This window comes from Engystomops pustulosus, chromosome 1 (assembly GCF_040894005.1).
Source record: "Engystomops pustulosus chromosome 1, aEngPut4.maternal, whole genome shotgun sequence".
In the NCBI taxonomy this organism is placed as follows: domain Eukaryota; kingdom Metazoa; phylum Chordata; class Amphibia; order Anura; family Leptodactylidae; genus Engystomops; species Engystomops pustulosus.
In genome coordinates, this window is record NC_092411.1 from 166,854,672 (window position 1) to 166,882,475 (window position 27,804).

The 27,804-nt window shown below is 45.3% G+C and overlaps 1 protein-coding gene across 5 annotated transcripts in view; it reads right to left on the reverse strand.

Annotated features, from left to right (window-relative positions):
- The window catches only part of REXO1 (RNA exonuclease 1 homolog), a 559,659-nt gene that overhangs the window by 469,261 nt on the left and 62,594 nt on the right, over positions 1–27,804 (reverse strand). For all 5 annotated transcript variants that reach the window (XM_072113796.1, XM_072113777.1, XM_072113787.1 and 2 more), the window contains exon 2: positions 26,249–27,714. In XM_072113796.1, coding sequence (XP_071969897.1) covers positions 26,249–27,714 — 1,466 coding nt within the window. The remainder of the gene's footprint in view (positions 1–26,248; positions 27,715–27,804) is intronic.

Here is a 27,804-nt window from a genome sequence, read left to right on the forward strand (position 1 = left end):
AATATTACTTTGTTAAGCCTTGTTGCCAGTATTTTAACATCTGAATTTAGGAGGGAAATTGGACGGTAAGAGTCAGGAAGTAGCGGGTTCTTACCAGGCCTGGGAAGAACTACAATAAGGGCCTCTCTCATGGAGTAAGGGAGGGAACCGCTGTCGAGCGCATAGGAGTACAGGCAAAGGAGTTGGGGGACCAGAGTCTCACAGTTATCCCTATGCCACTCACCTCCCAGTCCGTCAAGTCCAGGTGTCTTACCGGGGGGGGCAACGATTGGATGGCCAGATCCACCTCCTCCGCATCACATGATTTCGTGAAAAATCATGTTTATGGCCCGAGGTTCTGTGATCAAGGCTCCGTTACCGTCAAGGATAGAGGGGACGGAAGCACAGGGACGTTCAGCCCGTGAGAGATACGCAAGCAGCTTCCCATTTTTATCTACAAATTCAAAAGATGGACGCTTCCCTGGCTAGCGGGCGCGCTCCTTCACTGCAGCTAGATGGTTCCTCTGCACCTGAGCCCAAGTCTTTTTGCTCCCGGGAGTAGGCTTCTCTAGATATTCCTTTTTCTGCAGTCACCAGTGCTGCAGTCAGCCTTTCCTCTTCCGCATTTAATGACTTCCTATGGCCAGCTACCCCCGACATCAATGCTCCCCGCACCGAGGACTTGTACGGGTCTCAGACTAGAAGGGGATCAGGATGGGTTGAGTGTACGTCCCAGAACTCGCTGTGCGCAGCCCTAACAGTACTCTGGACTGCTGGGGATAGGAGCCAGGCTGGGTGCAGGCGCCATAAGCGGAAGTCGCTGGGGGGGCCTATAAGAAGACTGATGAGCAAGGCAGAGTGGTCTGATGCACTGCGCGGGCAATAGGATACTTGATCAACGTGCGGTAACATATCTGGGAAAACAAAGGCCAGATCAATCCGAGAGAAGCTCTTGTGCACAGAGGAATAAAATGAGTATTACTTCTCTTGAGGGTGCTTACTACGCCAAACATCAGCGAGGAATAGAGAAGTGAGCCACTCATTCAGCCGGACCGAGCCTGGGTCTAGGCCGCTTGTGCGATCCAGGGAGGGATTAGGGACTGCATTGAAGTCTCCGATGCAAAAGGACCGGACTGGGAGGCATAGCAGCCAATTTACTGGAGATTAGGTGCAGCACAGCTGGGTCAAAAGGAGGGGGGACATAGACGCTATAGTGAAGGTAAAGCCCCATAAGGCAAAATGTATTACTACATACCGGCCCAAGTAATCCGGCGCTACCTGTATGACTTCTATGGGAAGCGCTTTGGATAAGAGTATGGATACTCCCCTAGCATAGACAGAGTAAGAGGAATGATAACCTCTAGTCACCCATGCCAGCTTCAGAGAGAGGACCTTCTGACCCGTAAGGTGTGCCTCTTGGATACATACAACGTGGGGGGCCTGATGCTTAATGGCATTTAACATCAGGGCCCTCTTGAATTTGGAGTTGAGTCCCCTCACATTCCAACTCATTACCTTAAGTGAAGACATATTAGCGAAAGGAAAAGGGGTGTGGGGAAGGAGACGTGAGCAACCAAGCATTAATCCTTTCATACCACAGAGACATAGACAGACGGAAAACAATGAGCATAACAAATATAACAAGAACTGAACGAACAATCCCAAGAATATAAACCCCCCGTCTAACACCCTAACAGCAGTAGTGTAGACCTATACCCAATAACAATCAAAGAGTAGAACAGTGGTCCCTAACTTAAGACAAACCTACACCATTTGTCCCGGGACCCCCAACATTTATAAACAGGAGGTATTTAGGCAGCCATATTTAGAGAGAGCAAAGAAGGAGATAGGGGAGGGGAGGGGGGGGGGGGGGGGGAAGAGAGAAAAGTGCCATATGTGGCTCACAGGCCAAGTTGACCAAAAGAGATAACACATCAGTCATGGGGTACAATTCACGAGGCACGAGCCCCAATGTAAACCAATATTAGAAAACTAGAACAGTGATTTGGAACCCCTAGACATCTATTCAGGACCAAGTCCAGCATTGTCATAGCACATCAGATAAAAGGATATGGGGTCCAGTCACTCAGGAGGTGCGGGCTTTCTAGCACGAGCCCGAGGAGATCCATCGGCCCAATGTAGGGCTTCAGTTGGGCAGGTGAAGAATCGAGTCTTCGGACCGTCCACAATTCAGAGCTTGGAAGGGTACATCATGGAGTATTTGTACCCCTTGTCACGGACCTCTGAATTGTGCGCGTTGTTTCCTGACCGATGCAGAGAAATCAGGGTAGAAGGACACTCTGCTGTTGGTGTACCGAATCTCTCCCTTGGTACGGACTGCCCCGAGGATAGAGTCCCTGTCCCTGAAGTGCAGCAGCTGGGCCAGGAAGGGTCTTGGATTGCCCCCTGGGGGGCCAGGACGGGATGGCACTCGAAGGGCCCTTTCCACGGTTTAGAACGGGGAGAAGGTATCTGCAGGTAGCATATTTTTGAGCCCTGTGGTCACTGCAGCAGAGATAGAGAAGTATTGGGGCATAATACTTCTTATGGGGATAGTAAAGAAGCCTTCAATCAGGGACTACTGGAGCACAGACATACTGTACCACACAATGTAGGGCTTCAGTTGGGCAGGTGAAGAATCGAGTCTTCGCATGGCACTCGAAGGGCCGTTTCCACTGTGAGGAACGGGGAGAAGGTATCTGCAGGTAGCATATTTTTGAGCCAATTTTCAAAAAAGGATACAGGGTCTGACCCCTCCACTTTTTCGTGGAGGCCAACCACTCCGACGTTGTTCCGTCGCAGGCGCATTTCGAGGTCATCAGCTCTGTCGATGGATGCAAACATTTGGCGCTGAAACTCTCTGATCTGTGTCGGCATAGGCCTCTGGACATCCTCCACCTCAGATATTCTGCTAAGTTTCAGTTTTTCAATTTGCTCCTTAGCTTTATGGACATCATGCGTTAGCAAAACAAAATCCTGTCGCAGCTCATCCAACTTGGTGACCAGTTTGGACTGACACCCATTAATGGCTGTCAGCACCTCTACAAATTTGCAGTCCAGCTCAGCGGCCGGGTCAGGCGGGTCGGTGCCATCCTCATAGCTTACAAGCTGTGGCGGGCTCTGGGAGCCTTCAAAGAGGGAGGGAGAGGAGTTTGGGGACCCCGGAGAAGAGCAGGGCTGTGTGCGGGAGAATTTCTCCAACTTTTTGGCAGCGTTCGACTGTATCTGTGCAAGAACGGCTTGGGATGTGGAGCATTCTTGCGCGTCCAGGGGTTCCAGGGACTGGAATGGAGGATCTTCATGGACAGATTCATCATCCTATGGAGGCGCAGAAACCCGATGCTGCTTTGTGCAATTTAGCCGTCATCCTCCGGTTACACATGGCGTCTGGGCAGAGAGGGCAGGTGATAAACAATCGAGGAGCCTAGCGTCCAGTAATTAGCAGAGATAGAGTCCAGACCCACTTAGGATATTGCAGCGGTACTGCAGAGGTTAATATAGAAAGAACCCAGGAGCAGGGGATCACTGGGAGTATGGTGGGCTCAGTCCTGCTGAACTACTCAGCTTGGGGTCCCAGGGCAGAGGTGGACAGCAGCAGGGGAATTAGTTCCCTATCTTAATCCTGGCTGCAGTCCGGCAAGGAAGAGGCTAACCCTGCTCGCCTAGGCCTCAGGCAGCGCAGAATAGTCCCACAGGATGGCATCTCCGGCAGAGTGTGGGGCCGGCTAGGGCTCAGGAACGGCAGCTCCGGCAGAAGGGAGGGGCGTTTTCCCACCCCCGGACTGTCCTCACCGTGTCGACAGGAAGCCCCGCGGGACATGTGGCAGCTGAAGTGCGGGGGGACAGCACTGAGCTGGTGACCGCCGCGATACCGCCACCGGAGGGTGAGGGCAGGTACCCGCAGCACCAGTGATCAGGCTGGAGGAGGTAGGATGGAGGATGGCTGCCTAGGAGGGGTGATTACGGTATCGGGTCCCAGGAGCTCCGCGGCACACGTCTTCCTAGGTAGGCATCAGGCCACGCCCCCCCTTCAGTGCGCTGTGTTAGCATTCCTCTGCACTGGACGCACTTTTCTGTGCGGCGTGTGAATAGCGCTGCACAGTATCTTTAGCAGTAATTAGTTTGTTGGGTGCACTTATCTATTTTTTTCTGTCCGTGTAGTTGGATGCAAATCATCTTATTTTTCTTGTGCATGTTATTTTTTGTGCGCAATGTCTCAGAAGACTTACACAGCGATGGAGGCATACAACATGCTTGCCTCTGACACTGAGTCAGCTAGTGGGGATGATATCCCCTTTTACCTATCATCATCATCCTCCTCCTCTTCCAGTGACCTGGAAGGATCCCCAAGAAGACGCCTGGGGCTTCCGCTCGAGGGGGGGCGCCTGGGGCTTCCGCTCGAGGGGGGGGGGCGCCTGGGGCTTCCGCTCGAGGGGGGGGGGGCGCCTGGGGCTTCCGCTCGAGGGGGGGGGGCGCCTGGGGCTTCCGCTCGAGGGGGGGGGGCGCCTGGGGCTTCCGCTCGAGGGGGGGGGGGCGCCTGGGGCTTCCGCTGCCCCCGCATGGGTAGTCCAGATAATTATACCCCTCAGGTCCCTGACTTCTTGGGCCACCCTGGAATTAACTTTGACATGGTAGGGCTCAGAGCTGTGGTCTATTAAGTTTTTTCCGATTAGTTGGATTAATTGTATTCCAGACCACACTATGCAGTACAGCATAAAGCCCAAAGCCCCACTTCATTTTATGCACAACCCCACAGGTGGACCCCTGTGGTCACTGCAGCAGAGATAGAGAAGTATTGGGGCATAATACTTCTTATGGGGATAGTAAAGAAGCCTTCAATCAGGGACTACTGGAGCACAGACATACTGTACCACACACAGACGTTCCGCATGGCAATGAGCATGGATGGCTTCGAAGCGCATCCTAAGTTTTTGCACTACACCGACAACACACAGTGCCCACCCAGAGGAGACCCCGTAATGTCGTTTATTAGATCACTTTAGTGCCAAATTTGCCCAGGCATATACCCCCGCCAAACATGCGTAGACGAGTCCCTGGTACAATTCAAAAGGTAGACTTCAATTCTGCCAGTACCTGCCCAGTAAGAGGTCAAGGTATGGAGTGAAGATGTATAAGCTGTGCGAAAGTTCATCAGGGTATACCTACAAGTTCAGGGTATATGAAGGGAAGGACTCCAGTATAGTGCCCCCAGAATGCCCACCCCCCTTCCTGGGTGTTACAGGGAAGATAGTGTGGGATTTGATGCATCCACTGCTGGACCAGGGCTACCACCTCTACCTGTCCAATTTCTACACCAGCACTACCCTGTTTAAGTGCCTCGCTTCCAGAAATACTGCGGCATGCGGCACTGTACGCAGAAATCAGAGAGGTCTCCCTAAGTCACTGCTTGGGCAAAAACTTAAAAGGCACGATAGCAGGGCACTATACAGCGACTCTGTATTGTGTGTTAAGTACAAGGACAAGAGAGAGGTCCTTTGTATTAACCACAATACATGAGCACAACACCACCCCTGTCCCAGTACGAGGTAACCCCCAAGCCAGACTGTATTTTAGATTATAACAAGTACATGGGAGGGGTGGACTTGTCGGACTGTGAGGGTCAAGATAATGATTATGTGTCCATAATAATTATATGCTTTATGATTGTATACATGTGCCCTTTGCCCACATTTTTGTACACTGTTTGTTATGAAATACAGAGCTTTTCCCTTACATCAGTTTTAACCAGACATGCAACTGTCAGCGAAACTCAAGTCTTATGATCAAAAAGCAGATGTTTGTTAAGAATAGCATCAGCATCCAGACTAGTGGTTGATTTACTGTAGACAACGGTGACTGGAAATTCCCCTGGCATAGCAACCAAGGCCTAGTTTTGAGGACCAATCAGCAGGGGTCGGGGGCCAGACATATATGCTTAGCTATAACCAATTATAATGATTTTAATGTCTGTAACCACGCCTTTTTGTATGGGTATAAGAAGCTATGTATCAGGAAATAAAGGCAAGTCAGTTCTCTTTTCTGCATGGCAAGTTAAGAGCATGAGCTGAGACAACACAGAACTGAGTCTGTCTTCTCTTACTAAGTGCACACATGCTCCCCTAATTTGGAGTGTCAGAGAAGAGTGTATTGGCGGTTTTGCGCTGCCCCGTCAAATGGTGCCGAAACCCGGGACGTTGCCAGCTGATACCGTTCACCCGAGGACCCGAGCCAGAGGACGGGGGACGAACGCTTGTCCACACCAATAGAGGACCGCGCGGCCTCACTGAGTCACGGTAAGTTAATGCATATTATATATGTGTTGGACTTCCCTGTGACCATTGGTGTGGAATAAGTTAGTAGCCTCTGATACTCTTCGGGTCTAAGGGCTGATTGTCTGAGTGGTGAGACTGACATAACGGTGATCACTGAGCTACGTTTAGAACTCATACATAGTGACACTTCCCTATGGTGTGTCACTGAATCACCACGCCTCATTCTCTCAGGCACTGAGTCAGACCTCTGGGTGGAAAGTGAAAGTAAAAGGCTTCATTGTGACATATAGAGTCTCTGCCCCCCTTCTGTAGAAGCTGGGGAGGAAGTTTGCAGACTGAGAATAGTACAGATTGACATCCTCTGTTCTGGGGACATTGGGCACTGGTTACGTGTCCGGGATTGTTTTTATTATTTTATACGGGGGGGAGGGAAGGGAAAGGGAATTAAGGTGGTCTAGGTTAGAGACCGGGAAAATAGCATTGGCTCACTAGGAGACCGGCTGATTAAGGTACCGAGGGAAGCACGGTTTTTGAGCTTTAAATAGCTCTAACGGGTGTGTGATCAGAGTTTTTTGGTAGCGTAGGGACTTTATTATTTTGCTGACACGCGACGGTGAGCCGGGGCCCCTGCGTTGAGTGAGTAGCTACACCAACGTGTACCTTGTTGGAACATGATGTTAGGTGTGTTTAAGAAAGTGCATACCCTCCCCGAGGGAGCAGAGACTGCAGTCAGGTTTGTTGAAAAACGGGAAGGAAAAAAGTATGTTAATAATTGTGTGAGGTTGTACAAGTATGTTGATATGCCCTCAAAGGGAAGGCTGCAGCCTTCAGTGTGGAAGCAAATTCTAACCACAAGTAGAGGTGAGTTAGAAGAAAAGGGCATATTGGAAGCCGCTCAGGCTCACTACAGAGTGGCCAGAGCATTGCAAGTTGAAGGATGGTCAGAAGTGCAGGGAGATGATTGTTCAACAAAAGCGGAAGTGCTATATGGATATGTGAAGCTTTTAGATAGAGATGTGAAATGCGGAACCAAAATGGCGACAGTGCCATGTGCCCAGCCACAGCCCTATAATGGCGGCCAACCCGGTTCGGAAGGGTGGACCTGTAGAGTGTGTGGTTTATAAAACCTGGAATGGGCGGAGTCATGATAAGAATTAGAAGAATTAGAATTAAAAGGACGTTCTCCTGGAGGGAACCACTGGTGCGCTAGCGATAGTTCAGTGCAGATAAGGGAAAGATGTAAGTAGACAGAAGGTTGTTGAGTTAAGTAGGACTGATGAAAAAGTGCAAGTCGATATAATGGAACAGAAGGGCTAGTAGCATTGTGCTGAAAAGTGTACAAGTGAGAAAAAAAAAAAAAAAAAAAACCTTGATCAGATTTTTAAATAGAGCCTTTGACTTTGACAGACGGACACCAGGACAGAGTGACAGGAATCCTTCAGAGTGCCCGTTGAGAAAGAGACAGGTGATAAGGGACATTTCAGAGATTTTGATGTGTAGAGAATTTGAGAAAAAGAGATTTTATTCCTTGATGGCTAAATTTTTTCATAGCTGTTTGTAATTGGTGTCTGAGAACTGGTCTTGAAGCGATCAGTGACTTTGCAAGTGCAAGTTTACAAGAAGGGAGGGCGACAGAGGGAACTCGCTGTGACTGAAAGACAGAGGGAAACTGAGACCAGTGTTTCACAGACCACACCAAAGTATGACTGACAAAAGTTTCGATTCCGGACGAGCCCAGCACAAGGGGGCGTGCTTCCACTTGCTGGGAGGAGACATTACTGAAGTGACTAAAGTGAGTGGCCATATTCTAATAGGGTGGCGGTAACTAACGAGGACGTCAGCAAGTACATCCCCCCAGACAGCTTCTCTCATTGTCAAACCCTCCCCTGTTAGCCCAGTGATGATTTTAACCCATTCACAGTCAAGAAAAAGACCCAGAAAGAACAACATATATGTAGAATGGTCCATGATCTCCAAGCTGCTAATGAGTGTCCCCCACTGGCAGCAGTCCCCAAGAGTGACAAATTATTCACTGTTATTGACTTGGCAAATGTTTTCCTCTCTGTGCCCCTACATGAGGATTGCCAGTACCTATTTGCTTTTACCAGTTTAGTATTCCAGTATACCTGATGTAGACTCCCACAAGGGGGGTAAAACTCACCCAGCAAATACCCCACGGCCCTACAGGGAGTAGACTGACAGACTAGCCCCTTACTGGATGTTCTCTTTTTTAGTATGCGGATGACCTACTGTTTTTGTTTGCCAGGATGCATTTATTGACCTTATATGTTTTTTGTTCCAGAAGGGTTACAAAGTTTCCAGAGACAAACTCCAGTACTGCCAGGAGAAGGTGGTCTTCCTAGGCCACTGCTTCTCAGCCACAGGCAGACACCTGACAGAGGGAAGAAAGCTGGCAGTCCAGAATGTGCCCCTGCCCTGAGGCCCTAAGCCTCTTCACATGTTTCTAGGACTGGCCAGCTCCTGCAGCCTGGGATAAGGTCTGCTGCCTCCACCCTGATGTTGCCCCTTGATAAACTGAATTGCCTCTTCCCCATTTGCTCTTAGTCAGGAGGCAATTGATGCATTCCATATCCTTAAGCTGGCAAATCCTGTCTGCCTCGGCCCTAGGCACATCCCACTGAACCAGACATTTTATTTTATTTCGTTTTGAGTATCCAGTCCATGCCACAGGTGTCCTAGCCCAGGAACATGGTGGCCTCCTCAGTGGCCCACTATTAGGCCCGGTTAGACTCAGTTACAGTGCAAACCCCATTTACCTTGCACAGTGTCCTCACCCAAGTACAGCCCGAGCATCTGAGCAAAGGCCAGACAGCTCAGACTCCAGTGTGCACTCCTGATGCCCCAGGATACACTGATAAGGTGCACAGCTCTGAATCCTTCATTCTGTCGCCAGTCTTCCAGGATTCAGAGGGGGGGAGAGAAGGGTGATTAATGCAGATGTTGAGTTTTTTCTCATAGATGGCTCCAGGTCTGCAGGAGAAGACAGACGGTTCTACACTGGATATACAGTGGTCAGTGGCGCACATGAGGTAGTACAAGCAGAACCACTCCCTCCACACAGGTCAGCGCAGGAGGTGAAGTGACGGCACTCAGGGAAGCGCTACAGCTGGTAGAAGGTAAAGGGGCAAACATCTATACTCAAGGTATAGTCCTGGGGTCTAAACACGACTATGAACCCATATGGAAGGCTAGAGATTTCCTCACCTCTGCAGGGACCCCCTTTAAGCATGGCACGCTGATTAAAGAGCTCATGGATGCTCTCTTACTTCCAAAAGAGGTGGGGATAGTATAAGTAAAGCACACACAATTTGGTAACTCCACAAGCCAAGGGCAAGGATGTGACTGACGGGATGGTGAAGGCAGCTGCACAGATGGAGCCCAGAGACTGTCCTGAAGTCTCAGCTGTGAGTTCTGAGCTAAAAGTCTGATCCACAGGTGTTCCAGTCCCTGGTGGCCCGGGAGTCATCAGAAGTGAAGGAAGTGTGGAGGAAAGCTGGAGCCCAGATGACGATGGGACCTGGATGCTGGGAGAGAGAGTGTGCCTGCCAGGAGCCCTGCACCCGACAGTAAGTCAAGTAGCCCACGGACACACACACACATATCCAAAATGGCCATGCTAGTGCTCATAAACCATAAGTGGTTTGCCCGGGCGTTACTACCCGTCACTAGACTAGTGAAAGCCTTTATAGTCTGTGCCCGCCACAACCCGGGTAAGGTGGAAAAGACCCCACAGAAGGTGACACCCAAGCTGCTGTATCCCTTCCAAAGACTGCAGATGGATTTTATCCAGCTACCAAAAAGTGGTACGTAGGAATACGTGCCTGTGTGCATTGATCTCTTTCCAGGGTGGCCAGAAGCTTCTGCCATGACCAAGGCTATTGCTGGAGCCGCAGCCAAGAAGTTGGTGAGTGAGATTTTTCTGCAGGTTTGGACTACCAGAGACCATAGAGTCCAGTCGCAGAACCCACTTCACTGGACAGGTAAAGACCTGAAACATTGTCCCTCCTGGGTGTAGAACAGGCGAGTGCTTTCTTGCTGCCCACCATTCAGTTAGGACCACCTCCAACAGAAAGATGGGATTGCCCCCTTTGAAGTACTTTTTGGCTGTGCACCTAGACTAGGCCCCTACTTCCCCACAGACCCTATAGCTGATGGCAGGAAACCAGGTGGAACATGCCACACAGCTGAGCCAGGCCTTGGAAAAGGTCCGCAAAAGTGTTTCTGATTCCTTTTTCAGATGCAGACAGAGACCTCAGGACGCATAACCTGAAGCCCGGAGACTACGTGGTGGTAAAGAGACACTAGAGAGAGAGTCTGGAGCCTCGCTACGATGGTCCTTTCCAAGTCCTGCTGACCAATGACATGTCTGTGCAGCTAGAAGAAAGCCACGCTTACTATTGCAAACTTACTTATTCTTCCTGCTAACTGGTCTCTTCTGACTGACTATCACTGCTCAGGGACAACCCAACCATGACTATCACTGTATCTATAGGGCTGACCAGGATACCCCCAGGGTAGGAGACTTTACCTACGGTTGGTGCAATAAGACAATGACCTTCTTTAACATTGACAGCACAGGTAGCCCTGTATTAGCAGTGTCTGATGTGTACAGGATTGTGGGGAAAGGAGAGTCAGGTCAGGCCTGGAGGCTGGGAAGGTGAGTGTACGGTGATAACACTTGTGCATTCCTTCCTCGTGATCCCCAGGGATAAGTTTGATCAGACACAAAGAAAAGGCAGAGAATCCCAAAGGATTCTGGAGGTCTGAGAGAGAAGCACCTAGATGACAATGTTTATATGGATACAGTGGGAGCACCAAGGGGGGTCCCACATGAGTACAAGGCCCACAATCAGATATGGGCAGGTCTAGAGTCTATTATTCCCCAGAGAGCTATGAGCAAAGATGTTGGTTGGGTTAACTGTTTTTATTGTAATCAACAGAGATTTGTGATTATATCCGAGATGCTTCCCAGAATTCCATGGCTCTGGACATGATCTTTACTGAGAAGGGAGGAGTCTGTAAGATGGTGGGAGTGGCTTGTTACATCTCGGCTGACATCGCCCCCTATGGATCCATTACCCATGCTCGTGAAAAGAGTGAAGGACTGTCCAGGGAACTCAAGAGAAACTCTGGAGTGGACACTGTCATTCACTTTGTGGTTGGGGGATTGGAAGGGTTTCCTGTAAGTGGGGGTGATATTGGGGATTGTGATTTTGCTCTCGTCACTTATGGCGTGCTGTGTGGTCCCCCTCATCAAGTCCACCATGTCCCAGATGTCCATCCAGGCGGTAAGAACCACGACAGGAGAAGTGCCCGGAGCGGAGGGTGATGCTGCCTGTTTACAAACCTATGAACTATGGGGACTCAGTGATGTGATTTGAGTGTGCAGACCTGTAACCACTGAGTGACTGGCCTCCAGGGGATCTGGTGAAGAGTTAACAAGTCCAGCAGGTAAGGGCTTAGCCTACCTGTGGGTACCTGGAGTTTGAGGAGGTCACACAGGATGGAATTACAGGCCAGCAGGGCTCAAAAGGGGGGAATTGTTGGTGATATATTCCTCTACGGCGGCCATCTTGAGCAAGAGAACTAAAACGGCATTACAGCTCTGTCCTGGAGTGTGTGTGGGGGGGGGGTGTATGTTGCCCACTCAGCAGCTATTTTTCTTATTTAAACTGTTGTTATGGCCAATAGTATTACAGTATTTTATTCACACCTTTTTGATGACCCTACAAACTAGAATGGCTCTGGTCACTAAAATTAAGTTTACCATCCACCAATACCCCCAAGTCCTTTCCAGCTCCAGTTTTACCAAGTAATTGACTCTTTAGAACATAATTATACTTTTTGTTTCCCTGGCCCATGTGCATAACTTTACATTTACCTACATTAAATCTTATCAACCATTTCTCTGCCCACTCCTCAAGTTTCCACAAAGATTCCATCAGATTAGTCTGACAGGACCGATCTCTCACAAACCCGATGCGGACGCTGGGTTATAAGGTTGTGCACAGTAAGATACTCCAGGATAGCATCTCTAACAAACCCCACAAATATTTTCCCCACCACAGCAGTTAGACTCACGGGTTTGTAGTTTCCAGGATCGCTTTTTGACTAGGTTAGTTAGGTTAGTGCTGGGAAAGTAACCTGAGTGCCGCAAGGGCCTGTTGGGTTGAGGACTCAGTGAAGCAATCCACTCCCCTCTCCCACCACATGGACAGCCTGCAGGAAAAACGAATCGCAGCGAAGTGTAGGGAAAAGCTCAGTATTTAGGGGGGAATTGTGAGGGTCAAGATAATGATTATGTCAATAATTATATGCTTTATGATTGTATACATGTGCCCTTTGCCCTACATTTTTGTACACTGTTTGTTATGAAATACAGAGCTTTTCCCTTACATCAGTTTTAACCAGACATGCAACTGTCAGCGAAACTCAAGTCTTATGATCAAAAAGCAGATGTTTGTTAAGAATAGCATCAGCATCCAGACTAGTGGTCGATTTACTGTAGACAACGGTGACTGGAAATTCCCCTGGCATAGCAACCAAGGCCTAGTTTTGAGGACCAATCAGCAGGGGTCGGGGGCCAGACATATATGCTTAGCTATAACCAATTATAATGATTTTAATGTCTGTAACCACGCCTTTTTGTATGGGTATAAGAAGCTATGTATCAGGAAATAAAGGCAAGTCAGTTCTATTTTCTGCATGGCAAGTTAAGAGCATGAGCTGAGACAACACAGAACTGAGTCTGTCTTCTCTTACTAAGTGCACACATGCTCCCCTAATTTGGAGTGTCTGAGAGAAGAGTGTATTGGCGGTTTTGCGCTGCCCCGTCAGGACCAGGTGCTTCAGCCACACAACGCCATGCGGAAGTAGAGGATGTGGTACAAGAAGCTGGCCATGCACTTCATGCAAATGGCATTGTATAATGCTTACGTGCTTCATCGATATGTCGGCCAGAGGGGAACTTTCCTGGAATTTCAAGAGGTGGTAATGAAATACTTTCTTTTTGGAGACCAGGAAGGCCAGGATTTCTGGAAGCTAGGCCACATCACGTATTGTACCAGGGCAGCACTTTCCAAACTGCCAAGAAGGGAAGGTCACAGAAGAGGTGCAGAGTGTGCTCCAAAAATGGTATTCGGAAGGACACCATTCATCACTGTGAGATATGCCCAGAAAAACCAGGGTTATGTATGAAAGATTGCTTCCGAATTTATCATACATCCCTGGATTTTTAGAGTACCCCGTTGTTACCCTGATGTACTATGCACAGCTTATACATGCCGCACCTTCCCTTCTAAGTACAATGTCTGTGCTCCAACAAGTTATTCCCTTTTGAGCCCTGCCGTGTCTCCATCCTACAGATTATTGCCCTAATTGGGGAAACCCGCAGAATGATTTTTGATGTGTTCTTCCCCAGTGGCATGAGTTGGGCAAAATACTTTTGTCACTTCAATGGCATATTTGATAAATTGCAATACATTTGTTTCTCTGCACTACTCCCTTTTTATTACGTTTGAGCCAGCATCTTAGAGGTTAAAATGCTCATACAACCCTACATACATTCTTTGAGGGGTGCCCTTTCCAAAATGGGGTCACTACTTGGGGGTTTCTACTGTACTGGTACCTCGGGGACACACCCCATTACCATTCTAGTGAAAACTAAGCTTGAAAACCTATATTGTGCTTCTTTCCTCCTGAGCCCTACTGTGTGCCCAACCTGTAAATTATTGGCACATGTGTGATATTGCCCTACTCGGGACAACCCGCAGAATGATTTTTGGGGTGTTTGTCTAAAGTGGCATGGGTTGGGCACAATATATTAGGCACTAAAATGACATTTTTGAGATAAAAACGCAATTTTTACTCTGCACCATTTACTTTGCATTTGATTTTGGCAAGCATATTGGGGGTTAAAATGCTCACCACAACCACAGAAATTCATTTAGGGGTCTAGTTTTTGAAATGGTGACATTTTTGGGGGTCATCTAATGTACTTTTACTTATTCTATTCTATTGTAATTACTTCAATTACACTGTGGCACCACAAAACATTTGCAGCCAAATTGACCTGCCAAATTTCAAGTAGCACTAACTCTGTTCTGGACATTGCTGTGTAGGGAAACAGCAGCTGACATCCACATGTCTGGTATTACTGTACTCGGAAGAAGCAGGGCAAAAATTTAGGGATGTATATTTACCTCAAATTCCTTCTGAATGTATCCATTTTTGGGCTAAATTAGAAAGATTGTAATCAAAAATTGAAATTTCAAAATTTCCAGTCCATTTTTGTTTGCTTCCGGAAAAATAATTAAAGGGTTAACGGACTTCTTAAATGCCGATTTGAATAGGATGATATGTTAGGTTCATAAAATGGTGTTACTTGTGGGGGTATATAGTACAGAAGCCTTCCAAACTGAATTGATCACCAAAAAGTTAGCATTTTTAAAATTTCAAGAAAATCGGAGAAGTTGCTACTAAAACTTGAAACCTTCTCATATCCGTAAAAAAAATGGAAAGGTAAAACAAATAATGGAAATAAAAAGAAGACCAATGGCAAAAGCTTTCTACCAAAAAAAATTTGTGGTATCCTTTTTGGGATAAAAAGTATAACATTTGAAACTTTTAAAATAGTAATTTTTTCAAATTTTTCCTAAATTTGTCAATTTTTACCCCCCAAAAAAGGAACAGATCACCAAAATGACACTACTAACAAACTTCGTCACGAGAAAATCTCAATTACAGAGATATCTTAAAGCGTTGAAAAGCTATTACCACAGGAAGAGGCACTGGTCAAATTTCTAAAAAAAAAAAAAAAGGACCAAGCCTTAACGTACAAACAGGCTGCGTCCTTAAGGGGCAATAGAGTTCGCCTCTGTAATATATATGCTCCAAACACCTCCCAGATCAAATTCCTTACCAAGGTCCTAAATAAGGATAGCCACGTTACCTCCGATGCCATTGCTATTAGGAGTAGACTTCAATCTTATTTTCTCTACTTCAATAGACAGGCTGGCGATCACGAGTTCCACGGGCAACCGTTCTCAGAATAACATGGCGACAGACTTCCGCAGCGTCATCCGACGCTTTTTCTTATATGACCTATGGCAGGTGTGTAACCCCAAAGAAAAAGCTTATACATTCTATTCAGCTCTTCATGGCATCCATACCCGCATCGACTATTTTTTCAGGGGCATTCAAGTTCTGTGAATGCTGAAAGATGCGGAGGTGGGGACCATCTCCTGGTCGGACCACGCCCCCTTGATTTTACATCTTAGGGACAAGTATACTTACACACGCACATGCCATTGGAGATTAAATGAGGCTTTGATTAAAATACCACACATCCGGGAGCAATTAACTGCATCCCTTGGGGAATACTTTAGATTTAATGTGGATTCAGCTCCGACTTAAGCTTTGCTATGGGAAGCGCATAAGGCGGTGATGAGGGGTTACTATATAGAGCAGGGGGCGGGATCGAAAAAGGACAGGCTGTACCAGTAAAAGGAACTGAGTAAAGCAATTCAAACTATGGAGATCGATATGGCAGAAAACCCTTCCACAGGGCGTCTGAGACGACTGGTGGAACTTAGGGAGACCCTGAGAGAACTTCATTTGGGACAAGTAGAGCAGATGTTGGCATTTTCGTGGCAACGCTACCATGACAAAGGGAACAGACCCCACACGGTATTGGCGATGCAGCTCCGGGAGGGGCAGGAGACCCGGGCCCCACATGTTATCAAGTATCCCCAAGGATCTCTGGTTCAAGACCTGAAGGCCATTGCGGAACAATTCCGGGCCTATTATTCTAAATTATACGCCTTATCTGAACCTACATATCTGTCCGTGGAAGACAGAGGGAAAGACTTACAAGAGTTCCTGCTCTCCTGTTCCCTCCAGGCTGTCCGCGGAGGCAATCCAGTTCCTTAACAACTTGATAACGCCTGAAGAAAAAGAGGGGGTGATTGATGAGGTCCCGGGGCCAGATGGCCTAACATATTTATAATATCGCACGTTCTTGCAAACCCTGCTCCCACATATGACCCGTTTATTAAATGCGTTTCTGCAAGGTGCGCCCCTTCCACAAAACCCTCCCTCACTCATATATAACAGTAATTCCAAAGTCCGGCAAATATGCAACAGATTGTGCAAATTATAGGCCGATTGCACTTCTTAATGCAGACATTAAGATCTTTACAAAGATCTTGGCGAACCGACTGCTCCCCATACTACCTCACATGACTCATAAGGATCAAGTGGGTTTCATCCCATGCCGCCAAGGGGGGGGGGATAATACAAGAAGAACGATCAACTTAATAGAAGTCCTGAACCACACACAGGAACAAGCGCTTATTTTAAGTTTAGTCGCGGAAAAAGCATTTGACAGATTAAAATGGCCATTTATGTTTAAAACGCTAGAATCAATAGGGTTACAAGGCCCGTTCCTGAAAGTTATTAAAGGACTATATGCGAGTCCCACAGCGACAGTAAAACTCCCCCATGCTTCTTCCTGCCAGATTGATTAAAAAAAAAAAAAAACAGAACCCGACAAGGGTGCCCACTGTCTCCCCTCCTACTCGTATTATGCATAGAGCCCTTAGCAGCTGCAATACAACAAGACCCGAACATACAGGGGGGGAGGGTCGATGTGAAGAGCAGAGTGTTCAAATTATGTCCTTCTTTCCCTGACTTACTACCCCGCTTAATACCCTCCCAAACCTCCAGCCATGCCTGCAGAAGTATGGCCAGATGTCAGTTTATAAGGTCAACTCCTCAAAAACTGTGGCTCTGCCAATCAATATGTCGCAATAGGAAAGAGACTTACTACGAGCTAACTACAAGTTTCATTGGCAGGAGAAATCTATTAAACACTTGGGAGTGCATATAACGCCGACCTATAATTCGCTCTATGACCACAACTTTCCTAAATTATTTAAAGACATTAAGTTGCTATTAAATAAGTGGAATGCATTACCTATATTGTTCTTTGGTAGAATAGCAGCTATTAAAATGACTGTGCTCCCCAAACTAATATATCTGTTCGAAACACTACCTATTCCGGTCCCTATGGGAGCCCTTCGATCATTACAGGGCACTCTCCTCTGCTTCGTGTGGGCCCACAAACGCCACAGAGTAGTTAAATCCGTCCTAATGGCTCATAGGTCTTGAGGGGGACCATCTGTTCCAGACCTCATCAAATACTACCGGGCAGTACACCTTAGATGTATTCCGGCCTGGTCGACGTTGTGTGCCTACTCGAGATGGATGGAAATCGAGAAGCTCTGGTTAGCCTCCTTTCACCCCAACGCCTACTTGTGGACCCCTGGAACGCCGGCACCGGAGGGCCCATTACTGGGTCCTAGATCTTTCACTTTAAGCCTACGGTGCCACTGTTGCTCTAAATTTCCCCTGGTTTACAAGTGCTCATCCATGCAATCGTTCCTATATACGCCACTTATGGCCCATACTATAACAGGATCATCAATTAGACCATGGCACACCAAATGTTTGTTAAGATTTGCGGATGTGGTTGACCGTATTTCAAGGACAATACTCCCCTTCCGCACCCTTCAAGACAAATTCGGCATCCAGTCCTCTTCCCACGATCACTATTTGCAAATCCGCCACCTCTTACAGACTCTGGGTAGCTCCGATACAGTTTCCAAGCCCACTCACTTTAAATATCTTTGCAAAACCACCACTCACACATCAGGGCTCATCTCAGATATCTACCTAATGCTGCTACATCCAGATCCTACAGCAGAGGGTTCCCATGCTTATATGTCAAAGTGTGAGAGAATAGTAGGGGTGCTAATCACTCAGGAGACCTGGAGTCGAATATGGCACTATGCAGCTAAAACTTCTACATGCACGATGTATAGGGAAAATCAGTATTAATTGCTCTTTTTTTGGTACCATAAACCAGCCCAGCTATATCAGATATTCCCTGAGACTCAGGATAAATCTTGGCAACGCGGGTATACGGGAGGCAGTCTACAACATATTTTCTGGTCCTGCACATATATTCAACCGTTCTGGGAAGAGGTTGGTAGTCTGCTCCTTTGAGTACTCTCAATCACAGACCCCCTGGACCCTCTGTTCTATCCGCTATATATCCCACCACAACCCCTCCCTAAGCTAACCACACAGCTGGTCCTGCACATCCTCACAGCAGCTAGGTGTCCGATTGCACAATACTGAAAAAAGACGAATCCCCCTACCAAAAGGACTCTTCTGGAAAGAATAAGGGCGACCCGAAGCATGGAATCCATGACAGCATACATGAATTACAAAGTAGATCTTTTTCTCTAAAGTCTGGGCCCCCTGGGACGCTTATTGGGAGGGAATGCTAGACCAAAGGAATGACTGAGCTGCAGGAGACCGAGAGATCTCTATAACGCCCCCCCCCCCTCTTGTATCTTTGTCTAGTGTCTCCGTAACACTGGTAAATGTGTATTATATTTTCGGCTTTTGCAATAGTTTATATTTTTCTTTTTTCCTTGTATTAAGACTGGATCAGTCGCACTGCTTGCCGCTGTTATTTGTAATTATTAAGCTGAGGCTGATTCTCCAGATAATCTGTTGGCCTCTTTTATTTCTGTCTTATGAAATGTGTGTAACACTGATGATACATGTGCAAAATGTAAAAAAAAAAAAAAAAAAAAAAAAAACACGGGAGCACAAGGCCAAATGAACTCCGGCATCAGACAGCAGGAGGCAGAGCACATGTTTGCATCACATTATCAAATTTGCATTTACATGGCGTTTGTGGTGACATCGCATTTGCAGAATAAATAGAATGTACACGTAATGTGAATGCAATTTCATAACATTGGTTCTTATTAGAAGAAAGTTCTGGCTGTGGTTCTTAACCCCTTAATGACCGCCCTATCGGGTTTTTACGGCGGTCATTAAGGGTACTTCTTCTGATGCGACGCCTTTCTACGGCGGCGCATCAGAAGAAGTTTTCGGGACACCGGGTCTCGCTGGTGCCGGTGTCGGGCTGTGATATCACAGCCCAGACCCGGCACTAACACCCGGGATCGGAAAAACTCCGATCCCGGGTGTTTAATCCCTTGCACGCCGCGGTCAAGCATGACCGCGGCGTGCAAGTGTGTCCCCCGTGGATCGGACCCCCCCGGTGTGCTTACCGGGGGATCCGATCCCTCCTGCCGCTGCCCCGGGTTCCGACGAGTGACCCGGGGCTGTCGGCTCCTCTTCTCACCGGGTCCTGCCTTCCTGGCAGGACCCGGCTGTAAGTAACTGAGCATGCGCAGCATGCTCAGTTACTTTCACTATACACTGCAATACGAGTGTATTGCAGTGTAAAGGCTTGAATAAGCGATCGGATGATCGCTTATTCAAGCCAAAAAGTAAAAAATGTAAAAAAGTAAAAAAAAAAAAATTTCATCTTTTTATAATATAATTAAATAAATAAAATAAAAGTCCCATAATCTCCCCAGTAACACATAAAATGCAAATAAAGTATATAAAACACAAAACACGTACATATTTGGTATCACCGCGTCCGTATTAATCTGTACAATAAATCTAAATCAATATTGAACCCGCTCGGTGAACTACGTAAAAAAAAAAACTCGAAAAACTTCCCATAATATACAATTTTTCATCAAACACCATCACAAAAAATGTTCTAAAAAGTGATCAAAAAAAAGTTACGGTACCTAATATGATACGACTGAAAAGAACAACTGTTTTCGCAAAAAATAAGCCCTCAACCAGATCTGATAAACAGAAAAAAACAGAAGTTATGGCCCTGAAAAGTTGTCAATAGTAAAAACAATGCGATTTTCTCCAATATTGGTTTTGCTCAGGAAAATTGAGCAAAATAAGAAAAACTATATAAGTGAGGTATCACCGCGTCCGTATTAATCTGTACAATATATCTAAATCAATATTGAACCCGCTCGGTGAACTACGTAAAAAAAAAACTCGAAAAACTTCCCATAATATACAATTTTTCATCAAACACCATCACAAAAAATGTTCTAAAAAGTGATCAAAAAAAGTTACGGTACCTAATATGATACGACTGAAAAGAACAACTGTTTTCGCAAAAAATAAGCCCTCAACCAGATCTGACAACAGAAAAATACAGAAGTTATGGCCCTGAAAAGTTGTCAATAGTAAAAACAATGCGATTTTCTCCAATATTGGTTTTGCTCAGGAAAATTGAGCAAAATAAGAAAAACTATATAAATGAGGTATCACCGCAATCGTAGTGAACCAGAGAATAAAGATAAAATATTATTTTTACGTTACGGTGAGCGGGGGGGGGGGGGTTGAAATGCTCACAATCCAAAATAAAAATTGATGATTTTGTTTGTGTCCCCCTTGAAATAGTTAATAAAATCTCATGAATAAGCTTTAGACTCCCAAAATAAATTATTTATACATTGTATCTCATCCCATAAAAAATAAGCCCTCATATGATCGCATTACCAAAAAAAATAAAAATTTATAGGTCGTACAATGTGACAATACAAATCTGCTGTGGACGGCGCCTCCATTCATTCTATGCTCGGCCGTGCACCCATACAGCAGTTTACCACCACATATGTGGTATCAGTACACTCGGGAGGAATTGGGCATCAAGCGTTGCAGTGCGTTTCATCATTTAATTTATTCTGAAAATGTCAGTTTTGGCCTAAATGAATGTATTTCCAAAAAAATTCCATAGTTTCTAAATCGCAGGTCCATATTTTTTAACCCATGTGAAACACTTAAAGGGTTAATGGACTTAATAGAAGTTGTTTTACATACGTTGAGGGGTGAAGTTTCTATAGTGGGGTAATTTATGAGGTTTTACTATTATTTAGGCCTCTCAAAGTCACTTGGAAGCCGAGTTGTCCCTCAAAATGTGAGTTATGGCAATTTTCATGAAAATAAGAAAAATCGCACCTAAAGTTCTGCACCTCATAACATCCTAGAAAAATGACCGGAAGCATAAAATATCATCCCAACATAAAGCAGATATTCTGTAAATGTTAATTATCAAACTTTTTGGGTAGTTTTACTTCCTGTCTGGAAACCAGAACATTTCAAACTTGGAAAATGAAGAATTTTTACAAACTTTTGCCAAATTTTCACTTTTTTTCAGAACGAAACGCAAAACTTATCACTTAAATTTTATAACTAACATGAAGTACAATGTGTCACGAGAAAACATTCTCAAAATCACCAGGATATGTTAAAGCGTTCCGAAGTTATAACCAATTATCGTGAGACATGACACACAATGTAAACCTTTACCCCATAGTTTTCAATTCTAGGTCTCCTGGTTTTAGAAAACCTGATGAATGCAGTCTTAGTATAGGTGGGATGTTATTTCAAAGCTAATTGCTCAAAATCCGTTGCACCCATGGTGCAAAAGATGCTATTATTAGGTTAGTGAAAGGGGTGTATTGCAAGCATAAAGCGTCAAAAACATTTGATAAGGAGTGGGGTTCCTGGGTGGATGATGCCAATCTTCCCTCTGCTTTCCTGCGATGAAAACCACCAAATGCTTTCTTGTAAGTATAGAAGCTCTCTTCTACCGTCTCCTGATCTGTAAGTCAGGCAAGGAAATTGTATCTTGAGATGGTTTAACACCTCGCCGACCGATGACGAACTATATCGAGCTGAGCTCTCTCCATACACACTGGGTAATGGCTGTATAAAAAACAGCCAACACCCGTCTGTCAAGTGCCGCTGTTGAACCCGACCGCGGCACCCAACTTACCGTTAAATGCGCACCGCCATCTTGGATGGTCGACCGCCGCCCCCTTGGAACGTCATCGGAGGGCGGCGATCAGTTGCTATGGCAGCCTAGAGTCATTGCCATGTGCAATGATTTCCAATAGCCAGCAGAGAGTGTAGGCTACTAGAAATCATAGTAAAATAGTAGTATTGCAGTAAATTAGTATTAGCAATCGGACCCTGCAGGGTTAAATTACCCTGGAGTATCTAAAATAAAATGGTAAAAAATAAATTATATATATAAAAATATATTAAAAAAATATATAAACAAATAGTAAAAGAAAAAGCTTAAATCCCCACCCTTTGCCTAAATATAAATAAACAGTAAAAATCATAAACACTTTAGGTATCATCGCATCACAAAATGTCAGATCAAAATATAGCAAGACTGAAAAAAGCGAATGTCCATAAGGGGGTAAATGTTTACACTTTATTAAATTCGCTAAATACAAAGAAAATAAGCCCAAAACAATTAAAAAGCACTGTAGGTGCTATACACAAACTTATGTCCCCAGTGCACATGTATGTAAACAGGCTACACTTCTCATATACCGTATTTTCCGGGCCATTAGGCGCACCGGAATATAAGGCGCATCAGTCCGATGCGCCTTATATATGTAATAATTCCATATATAAAGGCGCATCGGACTATAAGGCGGAGGTCCGGGGGCGGAGCGGAGACCCGACGGGACGAGACGCGACGCCGAGACGAGACGCGGAACGCGGGGAAGGTGTGGGGAGGTGGAGAATGGCATACTTACATAGGTCCCCGCTACCGGAGACAGCAGATCTCCAGCGGGAACTGCAGACCGACGCGGCAGAAGTTGTTCGTGCCGCGTGGTCTGCAGTTCCCGCTGGAGATCTGCTGTCTCCGGTAGCGGGGACCTATGTAAGTAAGGTCCGCTGCCCTCCTATAGGGCGCACCGTACTATAAGGCGCACTTTGGATTTCCAAGGATTTCCACCTTAGAAAGGGTGTATAGGGATGTGATAGTATGCATCTTTTAAGTCTATAGTGCACATTAATGTGAATAATGTGTGTGGCTGATCTTACCGACTCCATCCTGAATTTTCGGTAGACAATAAATTCGTTGAGACCTCTCAGGTTGATAATCAGCCGGTTTGTGCCATTCGGTTTTTTCACCAAAAAAAAAAGAGAAGAGTAAAACCCAGATTTTTCCTGATCTTGTGGAACAGGTACAACAACTCCAGAAGACAAAAGGGAGGCTACTTCTTGCCATATTAAGTTGTGGGATGTAAGTAACATAGATGACAAAGGTGGCATGTATTTTGTAGGGGGAAGCTTGTAGAATTCGATATTGTAACCGTGTAGTAATATATCTAAGACCCAGGGATTTAAAGTGATCTCTGTCCATTCTCCTCTGAACCTTAGCAATCTTCCCCCTACCATGGCATCATTGTTTTTTGTTTCAATTAGGGTCTGTTGGGGTGGAGAACAGAAACCCTCTTCCTTTACTTCCTTTCGGGTAGCTCCAGCGTCCCCTTTTCCCTTTGCCCTTGTATGAATCCTTTTTAAAGTCCCGAAAGGGCCGTTTCTTGGGTATCGATCTCTCAGGAAAGCCCTTCTTCTTATCTGATGCTCTCTCGAGTATAGCATCCAGTTCTGGTCCAAATACGAATTCCCCTGAGAAAGGGAGGCTGCACAACTTCGCTTTAGAACGGATATCTCCGTTCCACTGTTTCAGCCACAGTGCCCTTCGTGTAGAATTAGTGAGTGCCCCCTCTGAGGCAAAACGGATTCCCTCAGCCGCGGAATCTGCTAGGAAAGCTGTAGCTGATTTCAGCAGAGGAAAGTTCTCCAAGATTGTTGACCTTGGAGTTCCCTCCTTGATGTGGGATTCCAGTTCGTTTAACCAGTACAGCAAGTTCCTTGCTACTGATGTAGAAGCTAGATTTGTCTTCAGATTGAGCATGGATGTCTCCCAGGCCTTCCTTAATAGAGAGTCCGACTTCCTATCCTGTACTTTAATTGTGCCGCGACCTCAAACGGAAGATCAGTCTCCTTTACGATCTTTGTGACTTGCACATCCATTTTTGGGCAAGTGTCCCACACCTTGGACTCCTCTGGCTCAAATACAAGTCTCTTCTTAAAGCTTTTGAACACAATGACTCTCTTTTCTGGCTCTCGCCATTCCTCCGACACCAGCTCCTTTAAGGTGTCATTCAAAGGGAATACCCTTTGACGTTTTGCCTTTAATCCGCCAAATAATTCCTCCTCCTTAGACCTGGGAGGAAGAATCTCCTCAATCTCCAGGGTCTGCCTTATTGCTTTCAGGAGACCATCAAGTTCCTCAAACTGAAACAGATGACGTGTATCTTCTGTTTTCTGTGAGTCTGTCGGTTCATCACCTTCTACATATGAACATGAGGGAGTTTCAGAGTCATCCCCCTCCTCAGATAGAGAAGAATCCGGCTCTACTCTAGGCTTCTTACTTATTTTCTCCTCAATAAACCCTTTTAATTCATCTAAGAAGGACGTTTTTTCCTCTCTCATAAAATTGTCGATGCAAGACTTGCAAATCGTTTTTTTGTATGAGTTGGACATAGAGTGAGAACACATGTTACACTTCTTAAGTCGACTTTTTTCGGGTTTTTCAGACTTGCTTGTCTTATCCCCTTTATCCTCCTTGCCTTTTCCTCCAAGACCCCTGGTCTTTCTCCTGAAAAGGCAAGTGGAGGATAATAAATGACCTTTACACACAGTAAAAGCCCAAACCTGCACAAATGACCCCACTTACAGAAACCGGAGGATGCAGGAAGGTCGGATCTACCTCATCAGCCATCACAAAGCCGGGGAAGCACACAGGAAAAATTTCAGAAAACACAAGCATAGCAGCACAGCGTCACTCACAGATCTTAGACCTGAGATCAGCGTGACCAACCCGCTCCAGGTGTCTTAAATACCTTAATTGGGAGTCCATCCCCTGTAGAAGCCCCACGCCCTGCTCCCGTTCCCAGGAATGCATTGCGGTCCTGTGAACCGCTACTTCCGGTCGCGACCGGAAGTAGTCATCGGACCTCGAGGACGCCGGAAAATGTAGTTTCTTCGGCCGCCGCGCGCTCACCTAGGATCGCGGAGCGGCGGCCAAGGGGAACGGACTGGAAAGGTAGCTAAAGGGAAGGCACGGAGCCGACCGAACGACCCAGCCCGCCGGGATTTAGCCAGCCAGGTCTACCCGTAAGTTCCATAGAAAGTTTGCCCCCTCGCCCCCCCCGGAGGAGAGCACCTCTCTTGTCCTGCCTCAGCAGGGACAGGAAGAACACTGGCGGGAGGATGCGGGGGGGAGCATTTAACCTCTCTTCTTCCTGTCCCTGCAGAGGTCAAGGGGCATCCTCCAGGTTGGGCCGTCATGGGGGACGAAGCGGAAAGGAGCATTGAAAACGTCATCAAAAGTCGCAAAAAACTACACCACCCACAGCTCTGTGCACTGAAGTATGAAAAAGTTATTAGTGCCAGAACATGGCACTAAGAATTTTTTTTTTGTACAGAAGGTTTTAAATTTTTTTTAAATGTATGAAAACATTATAAAACCTGTACAAATTTGGTATCCCCGTGATCGTACCGAACCAAAGAATAAAATAGACATGTGATTTGGAGCGCTCAGTGACAGCTGTAAAATCCAAGCACACAAGAAAACGGGGCAAATGCGTTTTTTCATCATTTTCACTGCATTCTGAATTTTTTTCCCGCTTCCCAGTACACGGCATGGAATTATAAATACCATCCCTATAAAGTGCAATTTGTTTACGCCAAAAACAAGCCCAAACAGAGCTCTGTATATGGAAAAATAAAAAAAAATTACAGATTTTTGAAGGTGGGGAGTGAAAAATGAAAATGCAAAAAGAAAAAGGGCCATGTCCCTAAGGGGTTAAAACAAAGATATAGATAGATATATATATTATAATATATATAATATTATGCTCATGCCATTGCCTCAGATTTTGTTTGTTAAAGTGCAGGGGTGGTAGTGAGTCTGAGGGAAGGGATGTTTCTAGGTTTGTAAAATAAAACCTTTAATAAATTACTTTATCTAAAAAAAGAATATTAATATGAATGTTATTTTCTATATAAATATAATAAATGGTAGAATTGAGAACCTGCCATATGAAATCTGGTCCTGCCAAGTGGTGACTGTATAAAAAGATGAATTTATAGGAACTGCACAATGGAATAGTTCTTGTAAAACATTTACTTACCTGCTTTACCATTCTTCCTTTGTCTTCAGTCTTTATGTCCTGACATTCATTGAAGACTCTGAGACATTCTTCCATTGGATCCAGATCAGAATCGGAATCCATAAAAATCTCAGGAGAATCCATAACAATAGAAGATCTGCTGACAGACAAATTGCCTTTGGGTGTAGACAAAACATCTTGTTGAGAATTATTAGAGTAATTTGAGTTAGCTATTTGAAGATTTTTTCTGTTATCTTCCTCATCGCTGGTCTCATTACCAAATAGTTCCACATGACTTAAAGTTCTTTTACTTGACCCAACATTAAAATTCTCTGGGACAGCTATATTGGGTTTGTTCAAAGACAAGGATTTACTGTTTTTTGATTTATGCTTTCCATTCTTCACTTCTAGGTCTTTAGAATTTGAGTCCAACTTGTTAGTCTTCTCTTCACAGAGTTTATTTTCATTAACTTTGAGATAAGTAGTTTTAGAAGACTCCAAATTAGACTTTTTGTTTTTAGTCTGTTTGGAGGGTCTTTCATTTTTTTTCAGTTTATCATCCTCTAGTTTGCTGTCCAAATTTTTTAATTCTACTTGTTTATTTCTTCTCTTAATGTGGCTTTTTGACAAAGTTATTTTTTGCTCATTAATAGTGTTGGTTGTTCGACCAGAGTATTTTGTTGGAAGCTTCAGCTTCTTATTGCTAGAGTTTAGGGATTTGCCTTTTAAATCATTATCAATATTAGTATAATGCACTGCCATTTCATTTACTGTAATTAAACTTTGACTTTCAAACATTGAAGATGTCGAGCTTTGCTTTGTTTCATAAGGGACTGGTTTGCCAAATTTAAGAGGAGATTGTGCCATAGAATCATCTTCAGAGTGCGAAAACTTAGCCTCACACTTAGAGGTTTGAATGCACAATCGCTTATTTGAGGGTGAACAACTTTCATCCTGACAATCTGATCTATTTCTTTTGGGAAGTCTACCAGGTTTAGCTTTGTTTAGAAGTCTAGCGGAGTAGTTTAACATAGGATCATATTCCATATCAGTGCAAGGCTTGGAATTATCAATTACATATTTATTGGTTCTGCACCTAGAAATTTGAGTAACTGGTGCAGGAGTATACTCCAAAGACACTCTATTACTTACATTGTGGTCAACACCATCTAAAGTATATTTAGATGCCTTTACGGACTTGTTCAAAGGGGTTGGATTGTAACCGGAAGTACTGCTTCCAGAACAACCAGGATCATATTCAAAAGAAAAATAGGTGTCAGAATGCAAACTATTTTTTGAGGGGACATGGGTTTCAAATAGCTCTTCATACTTTCTCTGCTCTCTTTCCACCTGACTCTTGACTTCTTCAATTGCTCTGTTGACCCTTTCCAATTCCAATATATGTTGGCCATGTTCAGGAATGGCACTTGTTATATCCTCCTCCATAAAAGTAGTGACTGGAAGTTCAGGTCTGTAAGGATCATACTCTGAAAATAAATATATATAGTAAATTAATATGTAGTACAAAGTTATTTTTAACAAATCATACTTGCTTTACAATAGTAAAAGATCTTTGG